Here is a 22,726-nt window from a genome sequence, read left to right on the forward strand (position 1 = left end):
ATCTAAAGATGAATGTGGCCAGATTATCAATTAGAATTCTTGTTCCAGAGCTTCAGAATTCTCAGTTTTTGCTCAGACTTGCATTTGGGGAAAGCTGGGGGGTGGGGTGGGGTGGGGGTGGGTAAAAATACTCTGAAGCCACATTGTGTACACAACTTTTTTGGGGGTGTTTTGAAGCTTTTTCAGGGAGTAAATTGCTCAAAACTCAATGCAAGAGCAGTGTGCAGAATGTGGTACCATTTTGATGGATAACATTACTGTTTCTTATGTTTGCCTGCACCTGTGAATTCTAGAGATGAGCTGAGAAGCTGCCTTGTCATTTTTATTGCCCCATTCCCTGATGATAAAAATGGGCGGGGTGGAGGCATTTCAACAATTGTTGTGAAAAGGCTAATGATTTCTGATACATTTTCAGGGCGTGGTTGCTTCTTATAAGCAGTAGTAGAGGTTTTTGTTCTATTTTTGTTTTGGTTTCTTGCTGTCTTGGGGTGGTGGCATCAGTAGCCATGTGGAACTCTTCTTGATGGCCATGTGTCGTCATCCCCCCAATGCTCCAGGAATGATGTAGTATCTTTCTAAGGAAGTTTCAATTAAGACAAACAAAGGCAACCCCCATCAGCAGCTGTCATTTTTATTTCCTGAATCCCACCCTCAAAATGGCACTACATCATGTTGTAGCCTCATTCCTGGAGCATTTCGGGAGGGAAATCATGGTGGTTAGTGAGTGGGAGGTGACTACCACATTACTGTAGCTGCCAAGAAGTGGCAGGGAAAAAATGTTCTGTGGCAATGTGGCACAAAGGATCTGGAGGCTTACAGGGGGTAAGGAGATTTAAATCTGTTGCTGAAGTATCCCAATCTGCCTCCCCACTGGATACAGCACACCTGTTCTTGGTGCATCTGTACCAGTGGGGGGGGGGGATAGAATTGGGCTCTGAATCACATCAGAATCTGATTCCTCCAGGGCTGTTTGAAGACTAAATCAAAAACTTTCAGCATTCAGCCAGATTCTCCTGTTTTATTCTCAACTATGCTTTTCAACCTCTTCATAAATGACCTGGAGACAGGGTTGAGCAGTGAAGTGGCTAAGTTTGCAGATGACACCAAACGTTTCCGAGTGGTGAAGACCAGAAGTGATTGTGAGGAGCTCCAGAAAGATCTCTCCAGACTGGCAAAATGGCAGATGCGCTTCAATGTCAGTAAGTGTAAAGTCATGCACATTGGGGCAAAAAATCAAAACTTTAGATATAGGCTGATGGGTTCTGAGCTGTCTGTGACAGATCAGGAGAGAGATCTTGGGGTGGTGGTGGACAGGTCGATGAAAGTGTCGACCCAATGTGCGGCGGCAGTGAAGAAGGCCAATTCTATGCTTGGGATCATTAGGAAGGGTATTGAGAACAAAATGGCTAATATTATAATGCCGTTGTACAAATCTATGGTAAGACCACACCTGGAGTATTGTGTCCAATTCTGGTCACCACATCTCAAAAAAGGCATAGTGGAAATGGAAAAGGTGCAAAAGAGAGTGACTAAGATGATTACGGGGCTGGGGCACCTTCCTTATGAGGAAAGGCTACGGCGTTTGGGCCTCTTCAGCCTAGAAAAGAGACGCCTGAGGGGGGACATGATTGAGACATACAAAATTATGCAGGGGATGGACAGAGTGGATAGGGAGATGCTCCTTACACTCTCACATAATACCAGAACCAGGGGACATCCACTAAAATTGAGTGTTGGGCGGGTTAGGACAGACAAAAGAAAATATTTCTTTACTCAGTGTGTGGTCGGTCTGTGGAACTCCTTGCCACAGGATGTGGTGCTGGCGTCTAGCCTAGACGCCTTTAAAAGGGGATTTAAAAGGGGATTGGACAAGTCCATTTTTCCATGGAGGAAAAATCCATTACGGGGTACAAGCCATGATGTGTATGCGCAACCTCCTGATTTTAGAAATGGGTTATGTCAGAATGCCAGATGCAAGGGAGGGCACCAGGATGAGGTCTCTTGTTATCTGGTGTGCTCCCTGGGGCATTTGGTGGGCCGCTGTGAGGCACAGGAAGCTGGACTAGATGGGCCTATGGCCTGATCCAGTGGGGCTGTTCTTATGTTCTTATCTAGATTGCTGAGAAAGTGTGTCGGAGATCGTTGAGCCAAGGTACACAAAGTCATGGACAACCTCCAGTTCATGCTCAGAGATTGTAATGCAGGGAGGTGAGTCCACATCCTGAACCATGACCTGTGTTTTCTTCAGGCTGATTGTCAGTCCAAAATCTTGGCAGGCCTTGCTAAAATGATCCATGAGCTGCTGGAGATCTTTGGCAGAGTGGGTAGTGACAGCTGCATCGTCGGCAAAGAGGAAGTCACGCAGACATTTCAGCTGGACTTTGGAGTAAACAAGCGCATCGGTAAAGCAGCTACCATGTTTTCCAGACTCACAAAGAGAGTCTGGTCCAACAAGAAGCTGACGGAACATACCAAGATCCAGGTCTACAGAGCTTGCGTCCTGAGTACACTTCTGTACTGCAGCGAGTCATGGACTCTTCGCTCACAACAGGAGAGGAAACTGAGCGCTTTCTACATGCGCTGCCTCCGACGCATCCTCGGCATCACCTGGCAGGACAAAGTTCCAAACAACACAGTCCTGGAACGTGCTGGAATCCCTAGCATGTATTCACTGCTGAAACAGAGACGCCTGCGTTGGCTTGGTCATGTCGTGAGAATGGATGATGGCCGGATCCCAAAGGATCTCCTCTATGGAGAACTCGTGCAAGGAAAGCACCCTACAGGTAGACCACAGCTGCGATACAAGGACATCTGCAAGACGGATCTGAAGGCCTTAGCGATGGACCTCAACAAGTGGGAAACCCTGGCCTCTGAGCGGCCCGCTTGGAGGCAGGCTGTGCAGCATGGCCTTTCCCAGTTTGAAGAGACACTTTGCCAACAGTCTGAGGCTAAGAGGCAAAGAAGGAAGGCCCATAGCCAGGGAGACAGACCAGGGACAGTCTGCACTTGCTCCCGGTGTAGAAGGGATTGTCACTCCCGGATTGGCCTTTTCAGCCACACTAGACGCTGTGCCAGAACCACCTTTCAGAGCGCGTTACCATAGTCTTTCGAGACTGAAGGTTGCCAATACGGATCTAGATTGCTGCATGATAGTTATCCAAAACGACCCATATTACTCTGCAAGTAAAACATTTAAAAAAGTCTCTTTTATTGCTTTTAATAAACATATGTACACAATAAACTCTCACAGAGAAATAGTGCATAACTAAGCTTTAAAAATACACAGGCCAGCCTTATATTAAATAATCTTCTCCACAACTCTTTTTGGGATGCAGGTGTACATGCACTCTTTTTGTATGACAACATTTGCCCCCAGACTCTCTCACACACTCTCTCATACCAAAGTGTCCATATATATGGGAAGTATTCTTAGATGCCTCTGGTTCATGGTACACACTAAAGCTGATGTTAAGTGCAGCCAGTGTGCTCTATTTTGTTCACTGCCTCCTAGGGCAAGTATGTGGAGATGGTGCAAAACACAGACTCTGGTTACGTATGGGAATGATAGGATCAGAAGGAACCAGTCTGATCTGCATCCATCAACCTCTGGCTTTAAGATTCTTAATTTGATTGATATGGAGTTACTTCTTGTTTTCTTTCTTAATAGAAAGAATTCCAAACAAAAGTCAAGGCTTAGGGTCCAAAGGGAGGCGTGACAGATTTCTAGTGGAAAAAATACACACTCTTTTCATCTGCTACCTCTCATCATCAATAACCTTCCACTGTCAGTGACTTGTAACCATCTGGGGAGCAAGGAAAGGCGATGACACCTTATACTTAGCATCCCTTTGTCCGATAAAAATGTGTGATTCTTCTATTTCTTTATGTCCCTCCAGTCCCTTTTCAATCAAAGGGCTTGAGCGTGACACACCAAAATATGAAAGAATGTGACAATACAATGCCGCTCTCTATGAAAGGAGTGAGGAGACATGGAGGCAGCTTGTCCTCCAAACCCCCACATTTGTCTTCGGGAAGTTTGTAGACCAGTCAAAACCTTTACTGCTAGAACCAAAGGCACGGCAAAGAGCTTTCCCACTGTCGCTTTGCAACACTTTAATTGAAATTTCCCTGTACTGTACAGTAACCAATCAGTTCAACCCTGATCTCTGCTGCTGTGGCAACAGACCACCACAAGTGCCTGCTGTGCCTTAGTTACAGTTAATTGTAGTTCTGTGCAGAACCTGTTGGCAAAGACTCCCGTGCAAGGCATGGAGAGACAGTGCTGCAGTTTTGCAAATGGAACTGGCACAAGTAAGGAAAATCTGCTGTCTGTGTTGGATGAAAAGTCTTCTACATTTCTCAGTATACACCCTTTATGTTTCTCTTCGCATGTAATCCATCTCAAAACAGCAACAAGGTCCATTTGGAATCCAAGCCAAAGCGGCAGAGTTGTAGGCAGAAGCACCAATGATAGTTTTCCATATTATTCTGTGTGAAGATGATGTTATTAAGAAAATGACAGAAAGCTGTACATTCCAAGAAAGAAAGTTGCCTCTCCTTCAAATGTACTGTGGATGTAGATGGAATCTGCTGTGCAATATTCCTTCTCATTTCATGGAAGAGTTCCCACTAAAACATGACCTCCTCACAGCTCCCATAGTCACTCTCCACCATGTCGGAGCCCTCGAAGTTAGGAGGCAGTGCGGGCTGAGTTCTGACATTGGATGCAGGCCTCACGTCACAGTCTGCATAGGAAGGCTGAGCCACACTGAGTCTCATGCTTACCCTCTTGTAACCGCTGTCTGGATGGTAAGGTGGCCCCTCCTTCTCTACAAGCTGAGAAGGGTAGTAACTAATGGCAGTGTATTCATTCTGACACTGGGAAGCAGGTAGGTCCGCAGAACCGGGAGGTAAAAAGTCTTCCAGATTCTGGTTGCTATAGCGGGGTGGGATAGGAGCTCGCTTGTTGCTTTGGTCAAGTGGAAAAGGGAAGCCACCATAAAGGCCAGCTGGATCCGAGTCTATGGAAGGTGGAGGACGATGACGTGGAGAAGGTGGGAGGGGACCTTGAATAACTTCGTACTGATGATATTCTTGGATATCTGCTGGTTGGTACCTCGGTGGCCAGTAAATTGTCTCTCCTGGGTACACTGAAACAAAATCAGAAGCATATTAATATCTCTCAGTGAATAATGTCATGCCATATCAAGCCATCTCCATCTTTTCTGCCTATGATCAAGTGATTATAAGAAGTTTGGCTATCAACACATCAGCTCTTACAAGGCAACATCATTCTTGAAGAATGTGCAGGAATCATTTGAACCTTAATAGTGCAGTTCTTCCTTTCTGCATCTGTTTGATGCAGACAATGTGGCAATCATATTGGTTTGAATAACAAAACTTTACCAACTAGGTTATTCTCACTTGGAAACGCTTATCATGCTGAACACCCCACTAAGATACTCTTTTAGGACTGTCATGTTGTTCTAGCCCTGAATACTTGAAGCTATACATTACACACGTATAAATACAGTGTTATGAACAATTCCGATAAGCTAAGGCAAGAAACCCCAAATCTAGATGGAAATGGAAATTCAAGTTAGCAATTCAGTGTGATCTGCATTTTCTTAAGGGTAACCTGAGTGCTCCTGTGCTTGAGTAGTGCAGGAGGAAGGTTTCTAAAGAATTTTTGGAACAGTGACAAAACAATGGGGAAAGCTGTGTTGCTCATCACACAGTATATCATAAGCATAATCACAGAGGTCCATATTTGAACAACTACAGTGGGCCCTTGGTATCCGTGGACCTGGCACCCACAGATTCCACCATATGAAGATGCCGAACCTGCACCTCAGAGGGGCCTCTAGGACGCAACTGGAAGCCACTTCCAATCGCATTTGGGAGATGTTCTGAGGCACTATGGGCCTTCCTTGCCTTCAGAATTCCTCTCCAACATGACCCGTAGCCACTTCCGTTTTGAAGACATGACTTACGATTGAGTCCAGGAGGTGTTCTGAGGCTGGAGAGGTCCCATGGACTGACTCACAGGCCTTCCTGCCCCTGAGATCACCTCCCTGATGCGACTGGAAGTCACGTGCCTAAACAGGAAGTGGCTTCTAGTTGCATCAGAGAGGTGTTCTGAGCAGGTGGGGAGGCCAGTGAATGGGTTGTGGGCCCACAGCAGCCTCCAGAGGGCCCAGTGCACCCCAATGTGAGTAACTGAGGTGCTGCACCAGCCCCCCCCCCCCCATGGATTGCAGCATCCACTTAATTTTTTTTAAAATGGGAACGGGTTCTGGAACAGATCCCCCATGGATATCAAGGGCCCACTGCACAGCTACAATCCTAGTCACACTTATCTGGGAGTAAACCCCATTGACCATAATGAGATCTACTTCTGAGTAAATATGCATATGATTGGGCTCTACATTCTATGCTGGTTCAACTAATGTGCTAAATATGAGAGATGAGGGGAATTGCATTTCACCAATGACAAAACATTGAGTCTTTGTCGTTGGAAACTCTGATATCTCTGCAACTGAGGAAAGAAAGAGGAGGCAAGGCCTCAAGTAGATTCTCAGAACAAAAATTGTTTATTGCACATACGCCCAGGGCTTTTTTTCTAATAGAACGCACCCGAACGGCATTCCGGCACCTTTTAGATAGGACTACAATCTACTGCCTGCAGCACTCAAGACCAGGCAGGACTACAAGGAGAGAGAAGAGGCGCGTGATCTGCCCTGCAAAGTTCTCCCCACGAAGTACTCACAATTCCATGGAGGGCGGTGCTTCTCATGGACACGCCCATTTCCTCTCTCAGCCAATCAGAGCCCTGGGGTTTGTGGGCGGCTGGGCGGTTGAGATTCGGCTCTGGGTTGAGGGAGGCAGGGCGGGGTGAGCCAATCATGGTGCTCTATGAGTCAGAAACAGTTGCGGGGCAATGGGACTTCCCTCAACGCAGCTGCTCCTGGGACAGTCCCGCAGTGGGACGTCGTTGATCCCGCTCGCCCACCCGTGCCACTTTTACCCCCTTTCCATTATACTCTGCATAGGGACCAGCAGCCGCCGCGCAGCCATGAGCAGCAAGCAGGTGAGAGGAGGGTGGAGGGGGGCAGGCTTCAGAGGGACTCATCCTGCCAGCTCAGCCCCTCCCATCAGTGTCTCTGCCTCCTGCATCAGTTGCCAGCCAAGTCCTAGGCATGTCTACTCAGAAGTAAGTCCCATTAGTCAATGGGGCTTACTCCCAGGAAAGTGTGGGTAGGATTATAGCCTCAGAGCCCAACCCTATGCATGTCTACTCAGAAGTAAGGCCCATTATAGTCAATGGGGCTTACTCCCAGGAAAGTGTGGACAGGATTGCAGCCTCAGAGCCCAACCCTATGCATGTCTACTCAGAAGTAAGGCCTATTATAGTCAATGGGGCTTACTCCCAGGAAAGTGTGGGCAGGATTACAGCCTCAGAGCCCAACCCTATGCATGTCTACTCAGAAGTAAGGCCCATTATAGTCAATGGGGCTTACTCCCAGGAAAGTGTGGACAGGATTGCAGCCTCAGAGCCCAACCCTATGCATGTCTACTCAGAAGTAAGGCCTATTATAGTCAATGGGGCTTACTCCCAGGAAAGTGTGGGCAGGATTACAGCCTCAGAGCCCAACCCTATGCATGTCTACTCAGAAGTAAGGCCTATTATAGTCAATGGGGCTTACTCCCAGGAAAGTGTGGCTAGGATCACAGCCTGAAGTGCCCCACACTTACTGGTCAACCGGTTGCCACTGTGAACTAGCCAGCAAAACCGACCTGCTGCTAGTGTGCAAAGCTTTAGCAGCAGGTTGATATGCAGAAATCCAGCTGCTGAAGCTTACCCTGCTGATAAACACCACTGGAGTAAGAGCTGGTGGAAAAAGTTGGCAGTCTAATCCCAAGGGAATTCAGGCTACAATCCTGTCCACACTTCCCTGGGAGTAAGCCCCATTTAATATAATGGGACTTCCTTCTGAGTAGGCATGCATAGGCTTGGGCTCTCAGGCTACAATCCTATCCACATTTTCCTGCGAGTAAGCCCCATTGGCTATAATGGGACTTACTTCTGAGTATACATGCATGGGATAAATAAATAAAAGATTTACAAGTTGTGAGTTCCTGCACCTTTTTTTTTTTTTTAACAAAAAAGCTGTGCATATGCCCAATGTATTTCAGCTTCTCTCAAGGGCACAAAATGAAGCTTCTTAATACTAATAATTTATTCCACTAATGTGGAATCCTAAATAGGCATGCGCCATGTACATATATGCAATCTCCAATGAACATCTATTGTTCTGAGGTCTTGCCTCCCCTTTTGTTCCTTCACCAGTTTTGGTGCTGCCCTCGCCATCCTCCTTAGCATCTTTGTAAAATACCACTACCAGAAGGTAAGACATCCCCTCCAACAAATGAATAATGACATGCAGTTAGCATGAACAGAACATCATCTGAAAAGGCAATAATACAGCAGATAGAAGGGAGAGAGAAAGAAGGTCCAACAAACCCATCTTTTCTCCAGCCCAGGTGCTCTTGATGATGGACTCATTGTCAGAGTTGGATGAGGGTGCAGTAATTGGAAGGTTGGGGGCCACACTACATACAATGGCACCCCGCTGTTTCTGGACAATATTTGTATTGAAGGTGATGAACTCTGGTGTGATGGTAGGCTTGCCTGGGTCTAGTGCATCACGGTCGAGGTGGTTGTGATGATGCCCATTGCTGAGGATGTTTAGCTCAATGGGGGGAAGGCCCTGTGTGCCAACACCAACACTTTTGGAGAATTCACTTTTGGAGAGCAGGTCTGGGTCTTCCTTGGCCACTGGCTTGTGGTCCTTGACTTTACGGCAATAGCGTTTGCTAATTACTACAACTGCAACCACCAGGATGATTAAGCCTAAGACCCCAGCTAAAATCTGGGCAATCTCTTCAGGTTTGAAGATCCAGTTGGATTGCTCAATGGTTGGGGTTGTAATCCTCTGTGTGCAAAATTCCCCCTGAAAGTTGTTCGTGCAGATGCAGTGAATGGAGCCATCAGAATTCACACAGCGCCCAGCATTCAAACATGGATTTTCTAGGCATTTCTCAGCAACTTTTTCGCATCTGTGGAGAAGGTAATGGAAGACGTCAATAAACAATTTGGCATCAATAGGCATACTGTATACTAGAGACTCTATCTGTGAAATCAGTAGAACTTTAAAGTGCCAGAGAAATGAAACTCCTGAGTCCTAATCCAGCTAGTTAAGTGGGTCTGAGTCTCATTGAAACCAACCTAATCATGATTAATTAAAAACCCTTCTCAATAGGACTTAATCATAACTAATGGTAACTGGATTAAGGTTCTGAGATAAATTCAGATGAGCCAATTCAAAAGAGTAAGGTGTTGATAAGAAAAACAAGGTTGCTAACAGAAAGTTATTTTAAAATACAGGTCCAACTTTGTTACACGGATTTTTCATACACGGATTTGACTCAACACAAATGGCCACTGCAAATGAGAAGCAATATGCTGATCCCTGAAGGAGGGGGAAAATGCATCTCTTTAAAATCACAGTTTTAAAAACTGCTTTTCTTATTGTTGTAGGGAGACAGTCATGCAACTGATCATTCCATTCTTCAGCTGAGTCAGGCAAAGGCAAGGGGTCCTTTGCCTTTCTAATTGCTGACTGCCTCTCTACAACAGTAAGAAAAGCTGTTTTTAAACCACAATTGTAAAAATTGTAAATTTAAACCACAATTAATTTTTTAAAAATTGCTTTTATTTAACACATTTTATGGTATCAGCAGGGAGTCCCAGAATCAAACCCCTGTGAATGTCAAGACAAACTTATTAAGAGCAATTGGGGGGGGGGGCAAAAAACCTGGAAGTGGGTCTTTAAATCTATTTTTCCACCGTTCTTTAATCCATGAATTTTTTTTTATCCACTAGAGGTTCTGGAACGGAACCCCAGTGGATAACGAGACATGATCTGTACATTTTCTTCAATTCAAAATGTTCTTCTTTATTAGAATGTGCCACACATTGTTTATTTTCTAAAACTATTATTCTCCAACATTTGTTTTTAATTTTTCTCATTGTTCATCTTGCCACAGTCAATAGAAACAGTGATCTGACACGCAAACATAAATGGTCTTTTTTTTTTTTTTCCAACAGTGTGAAAATTTTCAAGAAAACAATTTTAACCTGTTTGAACATAAACAATTATCATAGTATTTCAAAAAACGAATGTATATTTTTTAAGTTATCATTTTTAGGGTATTCAAAGATTGAGAAGACCCTCTTGTATAAATTCAGGTTTATAGTGTGCCTAATCCCAAGGGTTCAAGGCAAGCAACAACAAGTTCCTAAAAGAACATGCAATCCCAAAAGGTCAAGCAACCTAATAATGGTGTGGGCTAGTGCTGGCACTGAGACACTGCACATGTTTGGAATAAGAGACTATAATAAACTTACGAAAACCACTTGGTACCTCACCACTTGGAAAACTTTTTGTTCTCCTACAAAAATGAACAGAAACTGGACTCTTTTTCCTTTTGATAGTTTCCTTTTGATAGTGAAAACCATAACTGGGATCCGATTAGCAACAAACATCCGCACAGTTTTAAAAAAAACAACCCAAAGAAACTTTCCTATTTAAATAATGCTACTATTCTATCACTTCTTCTCAGAGAATGTCCAACCTGGAAATCCTGGAAAACAGACTAATGGGCTGGTTCAAAAGCACCACCTGGTGACCATTTGTGTGTATTCCTCCTGTAAGCTCAATATGATAACATCCCTTTATTAGGTCCAACCAAAATGACAATAAATTGTGATGAGTTTTTAAAAAAAGAAACAAAACAAGATAGAGATGATATTAGAATCCCAAAGTCCCAAGTTCCAGTTTGTAATAGTTTCATGACGGAGTGCAGGAGGAGTCATGAAAACTTAATTAGATTCACCACACTAGATACCAGCTGCTGATTTCAGAATGCACGCTGAGCTTCTGGGACACAGAAAGTGGCTTAATAAAATGGATTAATAAAATTAACCTCCAGCTTTGCTATTGTAAAGACTATCATGTTCCTCTTCACTTCCGCTTAACTTCACCCCAATGCAAAGCTCAGGAAAACTTGGAGACTTCCTGCTATCAACAACAAGCAGTGTGTGAGAAGTGAAACAAAAACCTGTGGTATTTGTTCTGTGATGGCCCATTTGGGCATGCGTGTCATTACTTGATATTGCAGTCACTGAGAGACAAACTTGTACATGCATACCAGTTGTGCAGCTTCTGCAGTTTCTGGATGTTTAAGGTTTAATCCTTGGTTTCATGTGCTATTCAAGTTAAAAGCATGGATAGGGGAGCATTATCACCTTTCTCCCCATAAAGGCATTATTACCTTTTCCCCCAGTACCCATCTGTGCAATTGCAGGTGTAGCTGTTTATCTCAGAAAGGGTACAGCTTCCTCCGTTTAAGCAGGGCTTGTCTTCACAAAGGCTGTCAGCAACTTCACAGTGGTCCCCTGAAAACTGGATGGGACAGATGCAAGAATAACCTAGTGAAAGAAAAAACAAAGAGAGGATTTTTAGATTGTGAGCCATGTTGGGGTAGGGAGTCATTTAGTTATTTGGTTCTCTCTGTAAACTGTTATGTGAACCCTTTTGTTGTTGTTGAAAGCAGTATAGAAATATTCTTAATAACAATAGTAATAATTATAATGAAAAGAAAAAAGCCTAGCCACATGTGACACTAGAAAATGTTCCAGATGATTATGGAGTGTGTGTGTTAACATTTTATTTATTGTCATGCTTGTGTTAAAAAACATATAAACACACATACATGCATGGTTCAAAGCAACAAAGTACCGTAGTACAAATTAGGTTTAATTGATTTTTCATTAGGGGATTATAGAAAATTAAAGAGAGGGGAACATATACCACAGAGGTATATATTTTGTATTTTTCTGAATTTGTAATATCAGTTTTGATGTGATGGTTAGTTCCCAGGTTTTGTTAGCCACATTCGGTATCCTGGGTTGGAGGACAGGAAAGACTGCTTCCAACAGCTAGCCCGTGCAATTTTGCTGCTAGTAACAAATTTAGCAAGGGAATCTTGTGGGTATCTAGAGGTCATCTTCTTCAATATGTAAAAGGTTGAGTTTTAGGAACTTATGTTAGGATATATTTGTTTCCCCCCACCCCATGGCCCAGTGGGAATGGAGGGTGGGAATGATGACGGAGGCTTCCACTGCATCCTATTTCCCCCTCTTACATCGGAAAGCCCTACAAGGATCTATTCGGATGTATGCCAGCAATTGAACTGATGCATGTTCCCAAGCACACTGTCAGCATGTGTCACACATGTGCATGTACAGTTAGTCTATTAGGACATGAACTTAAATACCCTGTTTTGGTGAATATAGTAGTCTAATGAGTTCACCTGAATTACAAGGCTTGCTGAACTGACGGGAATCCTAATCCTTTTTTCAATAAACTGAAGAAAAGGAGGACATGTGCTCTTTGCCTTTTGCTAGCTGCTCACCTGTTAGGACATGCAACTGAGCAGCAGGCCCCAGGCAGAAACAACAAAGGCACACATGCCCACAGAAGGTGCTTCAAAGAGTTCTCAGTGCATGTCTCCCATTACCACACACTGGTATCAAAGCCACCTCTATGCATCCCACAGTCTCACCTCCCCACCCCCAGGACAGGGAAAGAAAAAGTCTCTGCAAGCCAAGAAGCATTTCACACAAAGATTTAGTGCTATTATGTTTCCTCCTCACACATGTACTACATCAACTGACAGACACCCACAGTGGAATATGTTGACACTGTCGGTAGAGGATGTAAAAACCACAAATTGATTATGCAATGGAATCTGAGTTGACCTTGAGTCTACGGTTTATCTCTTCCCAACTCCAGAACACAGTTTTCTGAGTGGAAGTTAAATTAGTATATCCAGGACTGTAAGTATGAATGAAAATAATAATTTCTGTGGATCTCATTAAAATACATTTTCCTGCAGATTGCCTGTGAGATAGCCTAGGCTGAGACAGAATGACTGGACAAAGATCACCCTTCCTGCATCACGGTTAATTAAGGTCTCCTTGATTCCAGTTTGACACTAAGGGGTATGCTGTAACCACTATACTGTGCTATGTTGGCTTTCTAACACCACCACTGCATTAAATACACAGATTCCACCTATCCAACCTGGGTCTGAGTCAAGGCCTCTGAGCTCCCCTATCATTTAAGTCTCCTTCCCAGCGTCACTGCTGCTCTCCAATATTCTCACACGGCACAACAGTTTCCCTCTTCTGCTTCCTGCCAGCCTCAACATTCTGATCTTCACAGCCACAGGCTGTAACTATCACCCATTCCACACCCTTCTTCCTTGGCAGCAAATGCTTGGAAAAGAGCAAATGCTACATTTTCTAAATTCCTTACTGCTTATTAAAATGAAATGGGGGGAGAAGAGGCTGCATGTAGCTGCCATTAGGTACATCAGGCCCTTTACTCCACTAAGGTCATTGCTTATTAGCCCTGACAGTTCAATAATTCACATGGAGTGTGGTAGGATGCTGGGGACACTAGGTCACACTGAAAACCCTGGGTCATATATGTTGAACTGCCCTCTTTATAAATATATATAACTGAAAGCCCAATCCTATGGTTTCCTCTCCTTCCCCCCCCCCCCACTAATGCAATGGTGGAAAATTGGCTACCACTGCGTGCTCGGGGGGGATGGGACGGGACAGTTGTGGAGATCTCCTCTCGGTAAGGGAACAATCATTCCTGCACCTGGGGTAAGCCTCCGCAGTGCATGAAGGATCTACTCAGGCCTGTGTTAGTTAAATAGCTGCCACAGGTCCATATGGACCCATGCTGTGGGATTCGACCCAGGAAGGGGGTTAGAGCGCCGACTGCTTTATGGAGAAGGTAGGATTGGGCCGTAAGACCACAAAACAGAATTTTCTATAGTTTTAGAATTTGTACTGGCATGACCAAATGTCTAACAATTCTTTGGCACATTGCAAGGGGCTCCAGCTTCAATTCATTACCAATCAGGAAATTCACTTTTGCCAAATACTATCTCCCAACCTCACTTACCTTGCAGGGCTATTATAGGGATATAACTGGAGAACCTCAGTGTGAGCTGCTCTGAGTTCAGTGGAGGAAGTTGGAGAGATAGAGGATGTGATATAGACTAAACCCCCACATCTGTCTGGTAGAACAAATGGAATCAAACAACATGCATTCCAGTGCTTCAGTTATTGAGAAAAGAAAGGAGGACAGTAAGTTGGAAGAAGAGTTTTCAGCATATTGGAATGAAAGCAGAGGGAGGAAACCGCAAAGTAAAACAAAGCCGCCTAGCAGCTCTTTCAGTTCTTGTAATTTGAGCATTTTCAGTCCTTCAAGGGATAATAGAGCCTACAAATTGGAATATGAGCACATCACGCAAACACAAACAAGGGACATCAGGCAGCAGCTGCTAGTGTCACACTGTTAGCCGACTGCTTCCCTGGTGGCACATATTTACACAGGAGCTATTTGAATTTCTGTCATTTTCATTTAAATGTAACTATGGTCACGCCAGCTTCATTTTCGCCGTTCTCTCCCTTTTACCAGTTTGCATTTGCTTTGCCCATTTGGTGTAAACCAAAGATGCACTTACCTCTACCTTGCATCTCCGCGCAGAGCCCATCATTGAGGCAAGGGCTGCTGCTACAGGCACCAGTGTGGGGGCAGCATTGCCTAATGCCTGCTTCTTCCACAAGCCCTCTAGATTTCTTCATCTTTGGTAAAACCACCATCTCTTGTTCATCAACTGTAATGGCATCCAGGCAGCCTCGAAACCCACTGGTGACCTTCTGGACCTGATGATGCTGCACAAATCCCCCTATGAGCAGATCTCTCCTGGAGTGGGAAATGCTGCAGGCTTCAGGCAGTTGTAGAAGTGCCTTTCCCACACTGTCAACACGCAAATGGATGAAATTGTTTATCACTTGCAGAAAGATGGAATGCCATGCTCTGTCACTCACAAAATGGTCGGAAGACAGATTTCCAATGAAACCACTCCGACATCTGTACTCAAGGTGAGGCATTCCATTGATGAGCTGCAAAAGATATCCAAACAGCCAGAGTAAAATATCCAGTCCCTATTTTTCTTTTAAACAAAATATAAATACTAACCGCATAATGTGTAGGCTATTTTCTATTGCCCAAGCAAATGGTGGCTTTGATTTGTAATGTCCATTGGAATGGAAAACAATTTGGCACAAAGAAAGCAGACCTAAATCATGCTGATTTCAGCATCTGCTGTGTACTTGGGCTCCAGCAATTTCAGTTTGTCATAGACACACCTCATTTTTGCTATGTTACACTTACTGCAGTGGCATTGCTAGGTGTGGGGGATACAGACCACACTGGGTGACACACTCGAGTGTGTGTGTGGGAGAGAGAGACACCACTACTGGACAAAATTGTGAAATCTTGGTATTTTCAATACCATCATGTTATATTTTATTTGATGTATAATTTAATGCTGAATGCAATGAAACAAACCATGATGAAATAGCTATAATCTGCCAAACGTTATAACCACATAACCAGAAAAGAAAAACACAACTGCCTTATGTAACACAAAGAGAATTTTCTTAACTCAAAACAGACCAATAAGACTGGTTGTTCCGAGAGCCAATTAGATGTTATTATGACACAGCAGGGAACCAATAAGGTGTTAGTATGAGTCAGCTCTCATTTTCCTGTATCAGAACTAATACTAGAACTCTTATTCAGTTGTGTGAGTGCCATCAAGTTGGCACTGGTTTTTTTGTTGGTTACTGATTTGTTGGGTGACCTGTACTGTTATATATTAAAATAAATAAAGTTAATGGAGGTGACACCAATCCTAATGATGTCACTGTACAGGCTGTGAATATGATATTGTAATTTATTTTGAATGATGTGGTAAAGACAAGGTTCATCATGGGGATGACACAATCGGCTTTTGCATTGGGTGACACAAACTCTGGTGATGCCTCTGACTTAGGTCCGAATCTTATTTGGGCCATTTGCTGGCAGATCTTGCAATCTGACACTGTTAGGTTGAGGCTGCTGGCATGGCAAGTGTTCCACAGTTCTGTGGGCCACTGCCACCACTGCAAGCCCTGGAGACTGCATGTGAGTGACACTGGCCAGTAGAACTACCACCATTGCTGGTAAGTTGACAGCAGAGTGGATCGGTTTGGGGAGTGGGCTGGGCTAGGTGTGGGAGGGGAGGATCTTGGCAGCAGTCATACACACCAGATTTTATCCTTTCTTCCAGCTAAAGGGCTGGCTGGGTCTGAGGTGACCCATTGAGAACTTGGTGGCCTACTGGGAGGTAAGTAAAAATGTTCTTTACTTACCTCTCCAAGGTTGTCTGATCTCTTACCAGCCCATAGCATGCACCACATGCTCCATCAGCAGTGCTGCACCATCTGGGCCTGTGAAGGGTAGGATTGGACTGAGAGTCTCTGTGTGTAATCTGTTCACTCTGTTTCAAGCCCTAAAATGCATGCTGTGTTTTTCATAAGAACATAAGAACATAAGAACAGCCCCACTGGATCAGGCCATAGGCCCATCTAGTCCAGCTTCCTGTATCTCACAGCGGCCCACCAAATGCCCCAGGGAGCACACCAGATAACAAGAGACCTCATCCTGGTGCTCTCCCCTACATCTGGCATTCTGACTTAACCCATTCCTAAAATCAGGAGGTTGCGCATACACATCATGGCTTGTACCCCATAATGGATTTTTCCTCCAGAAACTCGTCCAATCCCCTTTTAAAGGCGTCTAGGGGATTCAAAGGATTCAAAGGCTCAAAAGGATGAACTGCAACAGCTGTAAGTCATTTTGACCATCAAATGCCAATCCAAATATAAGGGCATTAATTGCATCTCTCAGGTCTGGCTATATGTGATTTACCAACTGAAAGGGGTTGTTGGACAGTCAATCAAGATGTCTCAAAACTTGTTTTGTGCATTACACAGAGGCAACATCATTAAGAGGCTGCTTTTAGTCAAGCTTGATAAGTAAGATGGGACATTAAACAGGGACCAACCTATAAGGTGCACATTACATTATCACATGTAGTGTATATCCCACCTTTCTCCAAGGAGTTCAAGGCACTCTGTATGCCTTCCCGCGGTCACGATAATCTTAGAACAGCCCTGTGAGGCTGAGAGAGAATAACCAGGCCAAGGTCAACAGAGAGCTTCATGGCTGAACAGGTTTGCTTCCTCTGATATTAGATGGGGTGGGGTGGGGTGGGGCAGGGCAGGGCGGGGCAGAGGAAGCAGAAGGGAAGAAGGGACAAATTTTGAATGAGCAGGAAGGACCTGATCCACCAGACTCTTAAATCACAGAAGATAAATTCTAGTCAGAAGATGGTAGCCTAGAAAGAGATTACAAGCTTCTCAGATTTCCGGTTGTATTAGAACAACACAGTGAAGTGAGTATATTTGTAAACTTTCCAACTGAAAGGAGATGTAGAAAATGAGAATCTTATTCAATTTGACTCTCAGGATCTAGCAGGAACATAGCAACAGCACTCAGGAGCTCACACGATGATTATTAGCACCACTACTTCCAAGAGGCACACGTTAAAATCAATGCCCAACAATAAGAATCTATCCTGTGCAGAATGCAGCCTACATAGGTAAGGTTATAATAGAAAAGTTGCCAGGAAGAGATACAAGGAACAGAACCAAGGCCAAGGCCCTCCTCTTAATTCATGGTTTACCATCAGAATTATCAACTCCTGACATCAAATATTCCAATATCTAGGCCATGATTTGGGGAGCAGGGACAAAGCTCAGAGACTTTTCAAAGTTGGGGACAGAATTTAGCACTTTGGGCAACTTCAGGAGAGCTGAACCTGACAGCCACCTATTCACATAAGGAATACAGCATAAAAACTGAATGCTGAGTAGGAACAGACTTGCTCATCACTCTTCTGATAACTATTTCCAAAGCAAAACCTGGCCAGGCCACAGGATGCTTTTGGTTGATTGGCAACCCTGTGGCATGAGTTCTTTGACCTTTGCAGCTGGAAATATGGTGGAAATATAGTGCCATACTTCCCGCTCTCTCACATGGGGCACCAGTTATCTAGTGGCGTGATTTGCTTCCTGGGATTTCCAGGACTTCGATTTTGCTGAAGTGAAGTCATAATACTGCCACTCAGGACACCTCTTAAGGCTGGATGCAAGTGAATGCTTGTCTGAGAAATGATTCCATGCCATCTTGGTAAATACTCTGTTCTCACCCTCTTGTTAATGCTGAAGACGTTGTCACTGCTAGAACTGCTCTTTTGTTGGCACCAGGAAAGAGTGCTGACAGAATCCATTCAAGGAATGGCATCTGACAGTTTGCAAAGAGAGCATTCAGAGAGAAGAAACAGAGGCAAAGGCAGTGGCAGTAAAAGACCTACTGTGAGAGTTAGCTAGTCACCAACTTGGAGAAAGCAGAGCCAAGCTTAATCCAAATCCGCCAACATAAAGGGTTGCAACAGAAACAAAAGCATCACAGAGCTTCTCAGAGGTAATCCACAAATTTCTTCTTCCCTGTATCAGAAAGGTGGTTGCAAACATTGGTTGCTCAAGACTCATTTTAATAACTTTTGCAGTATAACGAAAGATGGAATTATAGCCTTAGGCACATCTCAAGGAAAAACACTGCTTTATCTACTGTGATTCCTAAGGATATTATTTCTAGATAAATCAGGTAACATAAATAAGTAACAAGCCTATCGTTTAAACATCAGGGTGTCTATTGGATTTTGTACAGAGCAAAGTACAGGTTGAGCCTATTTATCCAAAGATTTTCCATCGGCAGATCTGGCTCAACATGGGAAGAACGGAAACTGTGGATGTTATCTGTTATCTTTTGGAGAATCCATTTAGTGTCAAGGAAATTATGTAGTTTATTCTCACTAGAATGTACATCATAAACAGGTGAAGAGAATATACACTATTTGAAAAATTCCATCTACTATATAGCACAGCTCTGGAAAAATATATGAGGGAAAAACCTCAAAAGATAGTGCACCACAGTACAAATGGAATGAGAGGTGTATTGTGATAAAACAAGGCATCAACAAAGGTTCATTAATGAGTGATCATTCCAGATCTGTAAAACTTTTTGCAACCAATTCCGGAAGAACTTTTATAAACAGAAGGTGGGTGGCTTGGGAAGAATGTATCAATAGCTCCAATACTGTTCAAATGCATGAAACAAGTTAGGATTCAGCTTCCATGAAGCTATGAGAAAGAAACAATGAACTTCTGTGGACAGTAGCACCATGTAGGCAGTAGCACCATTATGGTTCTTTTGACCATAAATTCTATTTTGGTTTGTTTTTTTTAAAATAATAAATAAGGAAAAGGAGAACAAAGAGAAAAAAATGAAGGAAATATAATGAAGGTCATTCTTGGTGCAGAAACTCTTGGGTCACCACAATGGAAATTAAAAACCCTGGGCTAGAATGTTGCACATAGTCTTGTTAAATCCCATTGGCTTCAATGGAATTTAAGCAGTTTGACTATACAGGATTATAGCATTTGTAAAGAAAAGATTGATCGTAGATAGCTAAAAAACTCACCACAAAAAAGTCATTGATAATAGCTGGACTGTGCTATACCCAATTTTTTTATTTTCTTTTCACTCTGTAAATACTTAAAACAGTTTGGAAGTTACAGCTGGTGGAGTCTGCAGCCTCCTGGTAAATCATCCATTAAGGGGAGCACAGTAAAACCTGATTTGGCCAATCCTATGCTTACTGTACAGCAGACATTGCCTACTGGCTTCCCTGCTCAGGGCAAGGTACTGTTTTTGACTTATGTTCAGTGTAAGGTGCTGTTTGACCAGAATCCAATCCCCTAGTGTAGTTCAGAGAAGACCAGTAGGCCATCAGGAAGCCTATGGAGAGATAAGGCGAAAATATTTCCCCTTAGTACTGTCAGGCCTTCTGATAGCTAGCCCCCCACTAGATGCAGTGCATGTCTCCTTGGCACAGCTGCATCATTGCCAATGGTGGGGGACAGGATTGGATAATGAGATAGAGAGAAAAAAAAAACAAATACGACAAAGGATACAAGAATAATTTAAAGATAATTTATCTACTAAGGTTGAGATTCTAAGATTGGGACTCTACTTGCGGTTAAGCCCCATTGAACTTACTTCTGAATAAACATGCTTTAGATTTCACTGCACATGACCAGATTTTATGTGGATGGCACTTGTAAAAAAATGATCACGTTGCTGAACGTTCTGTCAGCATTAACTGCCTTACGGCAGTCACAAAAGATGTTCTGACATACAGGCAGAAGCTCAGTTAGGACCCACTGGTGAAGGTAAGTCAGGGCCCAATTCTATCCAATTTTCCAGCACTGGTACAGCCGCACTGCAGCCCCAAGGTAAGGGAACAAATATTCCCATACCTTAAGGAGGCCTCTGTGACTGCTGCTCCACCACAAGATACAGTGCATGCCCCATTGGCACAGATGCACTGGCACTGGAAAATTGGATAGGATTGGGCCCTCGGTGGGGGGAGGGCATGATGGGGATGGGAGAGGGTGGAAGTGGCAATGAGGCGGCAACAGGGCAGGGGAAGGGAAGCAGGGAGATGGCGGGAGGGGTTGGACCTGGTGGCAATGGTATGTACCAGATCCTCTTTTCCAGCCTCTCTGCCCCTTCCTTCTCCTCAGACTTGGATCAGCTAAGCTTGCACCAGGCTTGTGCCAGTTCCTCAGACTTCCACCAGCTAAAGAGCTGGCACATGTCAGAAGAGACCCATTGCAGAGTGGGAGGCTTATGGAGGGGTAAGGGGTACCCCCTTTCCCATCCAAAGCCTCCGGATCTGCTCCCTTGTTGGATACAGTATGCTGCTTTTTTGGTGGGGCTGCATCGATGGGGAGGGGAGGATTGGGCTCTATCTCCTACCAGCTTGAATTTCATATAAAGTTATTATTAATTTATTTAAAAACATTTCTACCCTGCTATCTTGCCTCTAAAGCAACTCAAGTTGGCTTACAATCAAATGAAGTAAAACATCAAATAAAACAAAATTATGAATTAAAGGCAGAATTAGTGAAACCGAAATACAGCAAATTCCATTAAAATCAGAGAACAGCAAGCAAATAGAACGTAAAAATGAATCTGGAAGGTGATGTTCCTCCTTCACTGCCAAGGGAGCAGAGGTGTGCACCTTTGAATTCCATTAAGATTCCAAAAGTACAGCCAACAAAGGATGATATCAGATCAAGATGTTCCTGATTCTGGCAAGGTGTCTTTGGTGATGAAACTCATTAAGGGAAACAAACATAGATGTTCACATGTTTGTGCTTGACTAGGTCTCCTTCTCCTTCTTCCCAATCTGTCAACATTCGCATGGGTTGTTCACAAAGGAGTGAGTCATGTAAAATAACTTTAAAAAGACCTCTGTGCTCAATTAAAGCAGAGATCATTCAAGTCACCACTGCCTGACCAGATTCTTCAAGGGTACATGAGGACCAATGGAATTTGCCCCTCGACATTGGAACCCTTTAAGTTCGTTATGACCATGCCTCAGGCTTCAGTGAAGAAACAAGGCATTTCTATAGTTTAGGAGGTTACTAGGTAAAAATAATGTTCAAGGCCCTCCACATACCCAATGGAATTAACTCATAGGCTGAATGTTGACTTGAAGGTTGGGTTAAAGGCTTCAGAATGATTAATCTGAAAGTAGGCAAATACTTCATGCCCAGGTGTTACAAGTAGCCAGTGAGACTTGCACGTCCAAAATGCAGGGACATTTTTTAATGTACATATATATCACTTTTTAACAAAAACCCCAATATTGAATATTGAGCTGGCAACACAGCCTGCAATCTCACTAGGAATGAACATCCCCAGTGTCAGATTTCCAAATATGCTGAACACTGTTTGCATTCCTTTGTCATCAAAATAATAGGAATGCCTCACTGACTTCAGTGTGAGAAATCAGAGTTTGATCAGCACTGTGTGCTTTTGAGAATGCCACCCTGTGACAAATAACAGCCTCTGTCTGCAAAGTGTTTCCAATTAAACAAACAAACAAAAACAGATATCGGACATGCAAGACAAACGCCATTAATAGAATCAAATATTTTAGGGTAGACTGATTGTGCAAACCATTCACAGGGTAAGTATATAATTATTTAAAAATATTCATAATAATGTAACTGCAAACTGCATAGCCTACCTCAATAGCTTCAATTAGCTCAGCGCTTTGGCTATTTGTCTTCACACAAAGGCACTTAAGCCTAGACAGGTACAAGGTAATCCTGTGATTGCTTTCTCCCTTATGTGTCATCTTGGTACGCTCAGCATATTTAACTGTATGCTTGTTACAACTTGTTCTCGTTCTCTGAATGCATGGTGGAGGAGAATATGGTGTGGCCATTGGTGTAACCCAACTGCAATAGGCACAACGTGTAGCAAGGAGGGTACAGCTGTGACGCACAAAGCAGGGACACAAACTTCCTTGGGACATAACAATTATTTATATGCCCTAGCTTCTCATGTCCAGGAGCATAAAACAGTCAGCAGAATTCCTCCTTCCTTGGAACAAGGGAAGAAAGAGATGCCATTATGAGCTGGAGATGTGCAAATATGCTCAAATTTAGTATGAAAAGAAGTTCATTCTGCATGGAATTCGCTGGGCT

At 43.7% G+C, this 22,726-nt stretch overlaps 1 protein-coding gene across 1 annotated transcript in view; it reads right to left on the reverse strand.

Annotated features, from left to right (window-relative positions):
• Positions 1 to 4,629: 4,629 nt before the first annotated feature.
• FAT2 (FAT atypical cadherin 2) overlaps positions 4,630 to 22,726 on the reverse strand; it is a 73,909-nt gene continuing 55,812 nt past the window's right edge. The window contains exons 20-23 of the mRNA XM_066616072.1: positions 14,674 to 15,115; positions 11,398 to 11,554; positions 8,525 to 9,120; positions 4,630 to 5,150 (exon numbers count right to left, since the gene is read on the reverse strand). Coding sequence (XP_066472169.1) covers positions 4,630 to 5,150; positions 8,525 to 9,120; positions 11,398 to 11,554; positions 14,674 to 15,115 — 1,716 coding nt within the window. The remainder of the gene's footprint in view (positions 5,151 to 8,524; positions 9,121 to 11,397; positions 11,555 to 14,673; positions 15,116 to 22,726) is intronic.

Source organism: Tiliqua scincoides, chromosome 2, assembly GCF_035046505.1.
Source record: "Tiliqua scincoides isolate rTilSci1 chromosome 2, rTilSci1.hap2, whole genome shotgun sequence".
NCBI classification, from domain to species: domain Eukaryota; kingdom Metazoa; phylum Chordata; class Lepidosauria; order Squamata; family Scincidae; genus Tiliqua; species Tiliqua scincoides.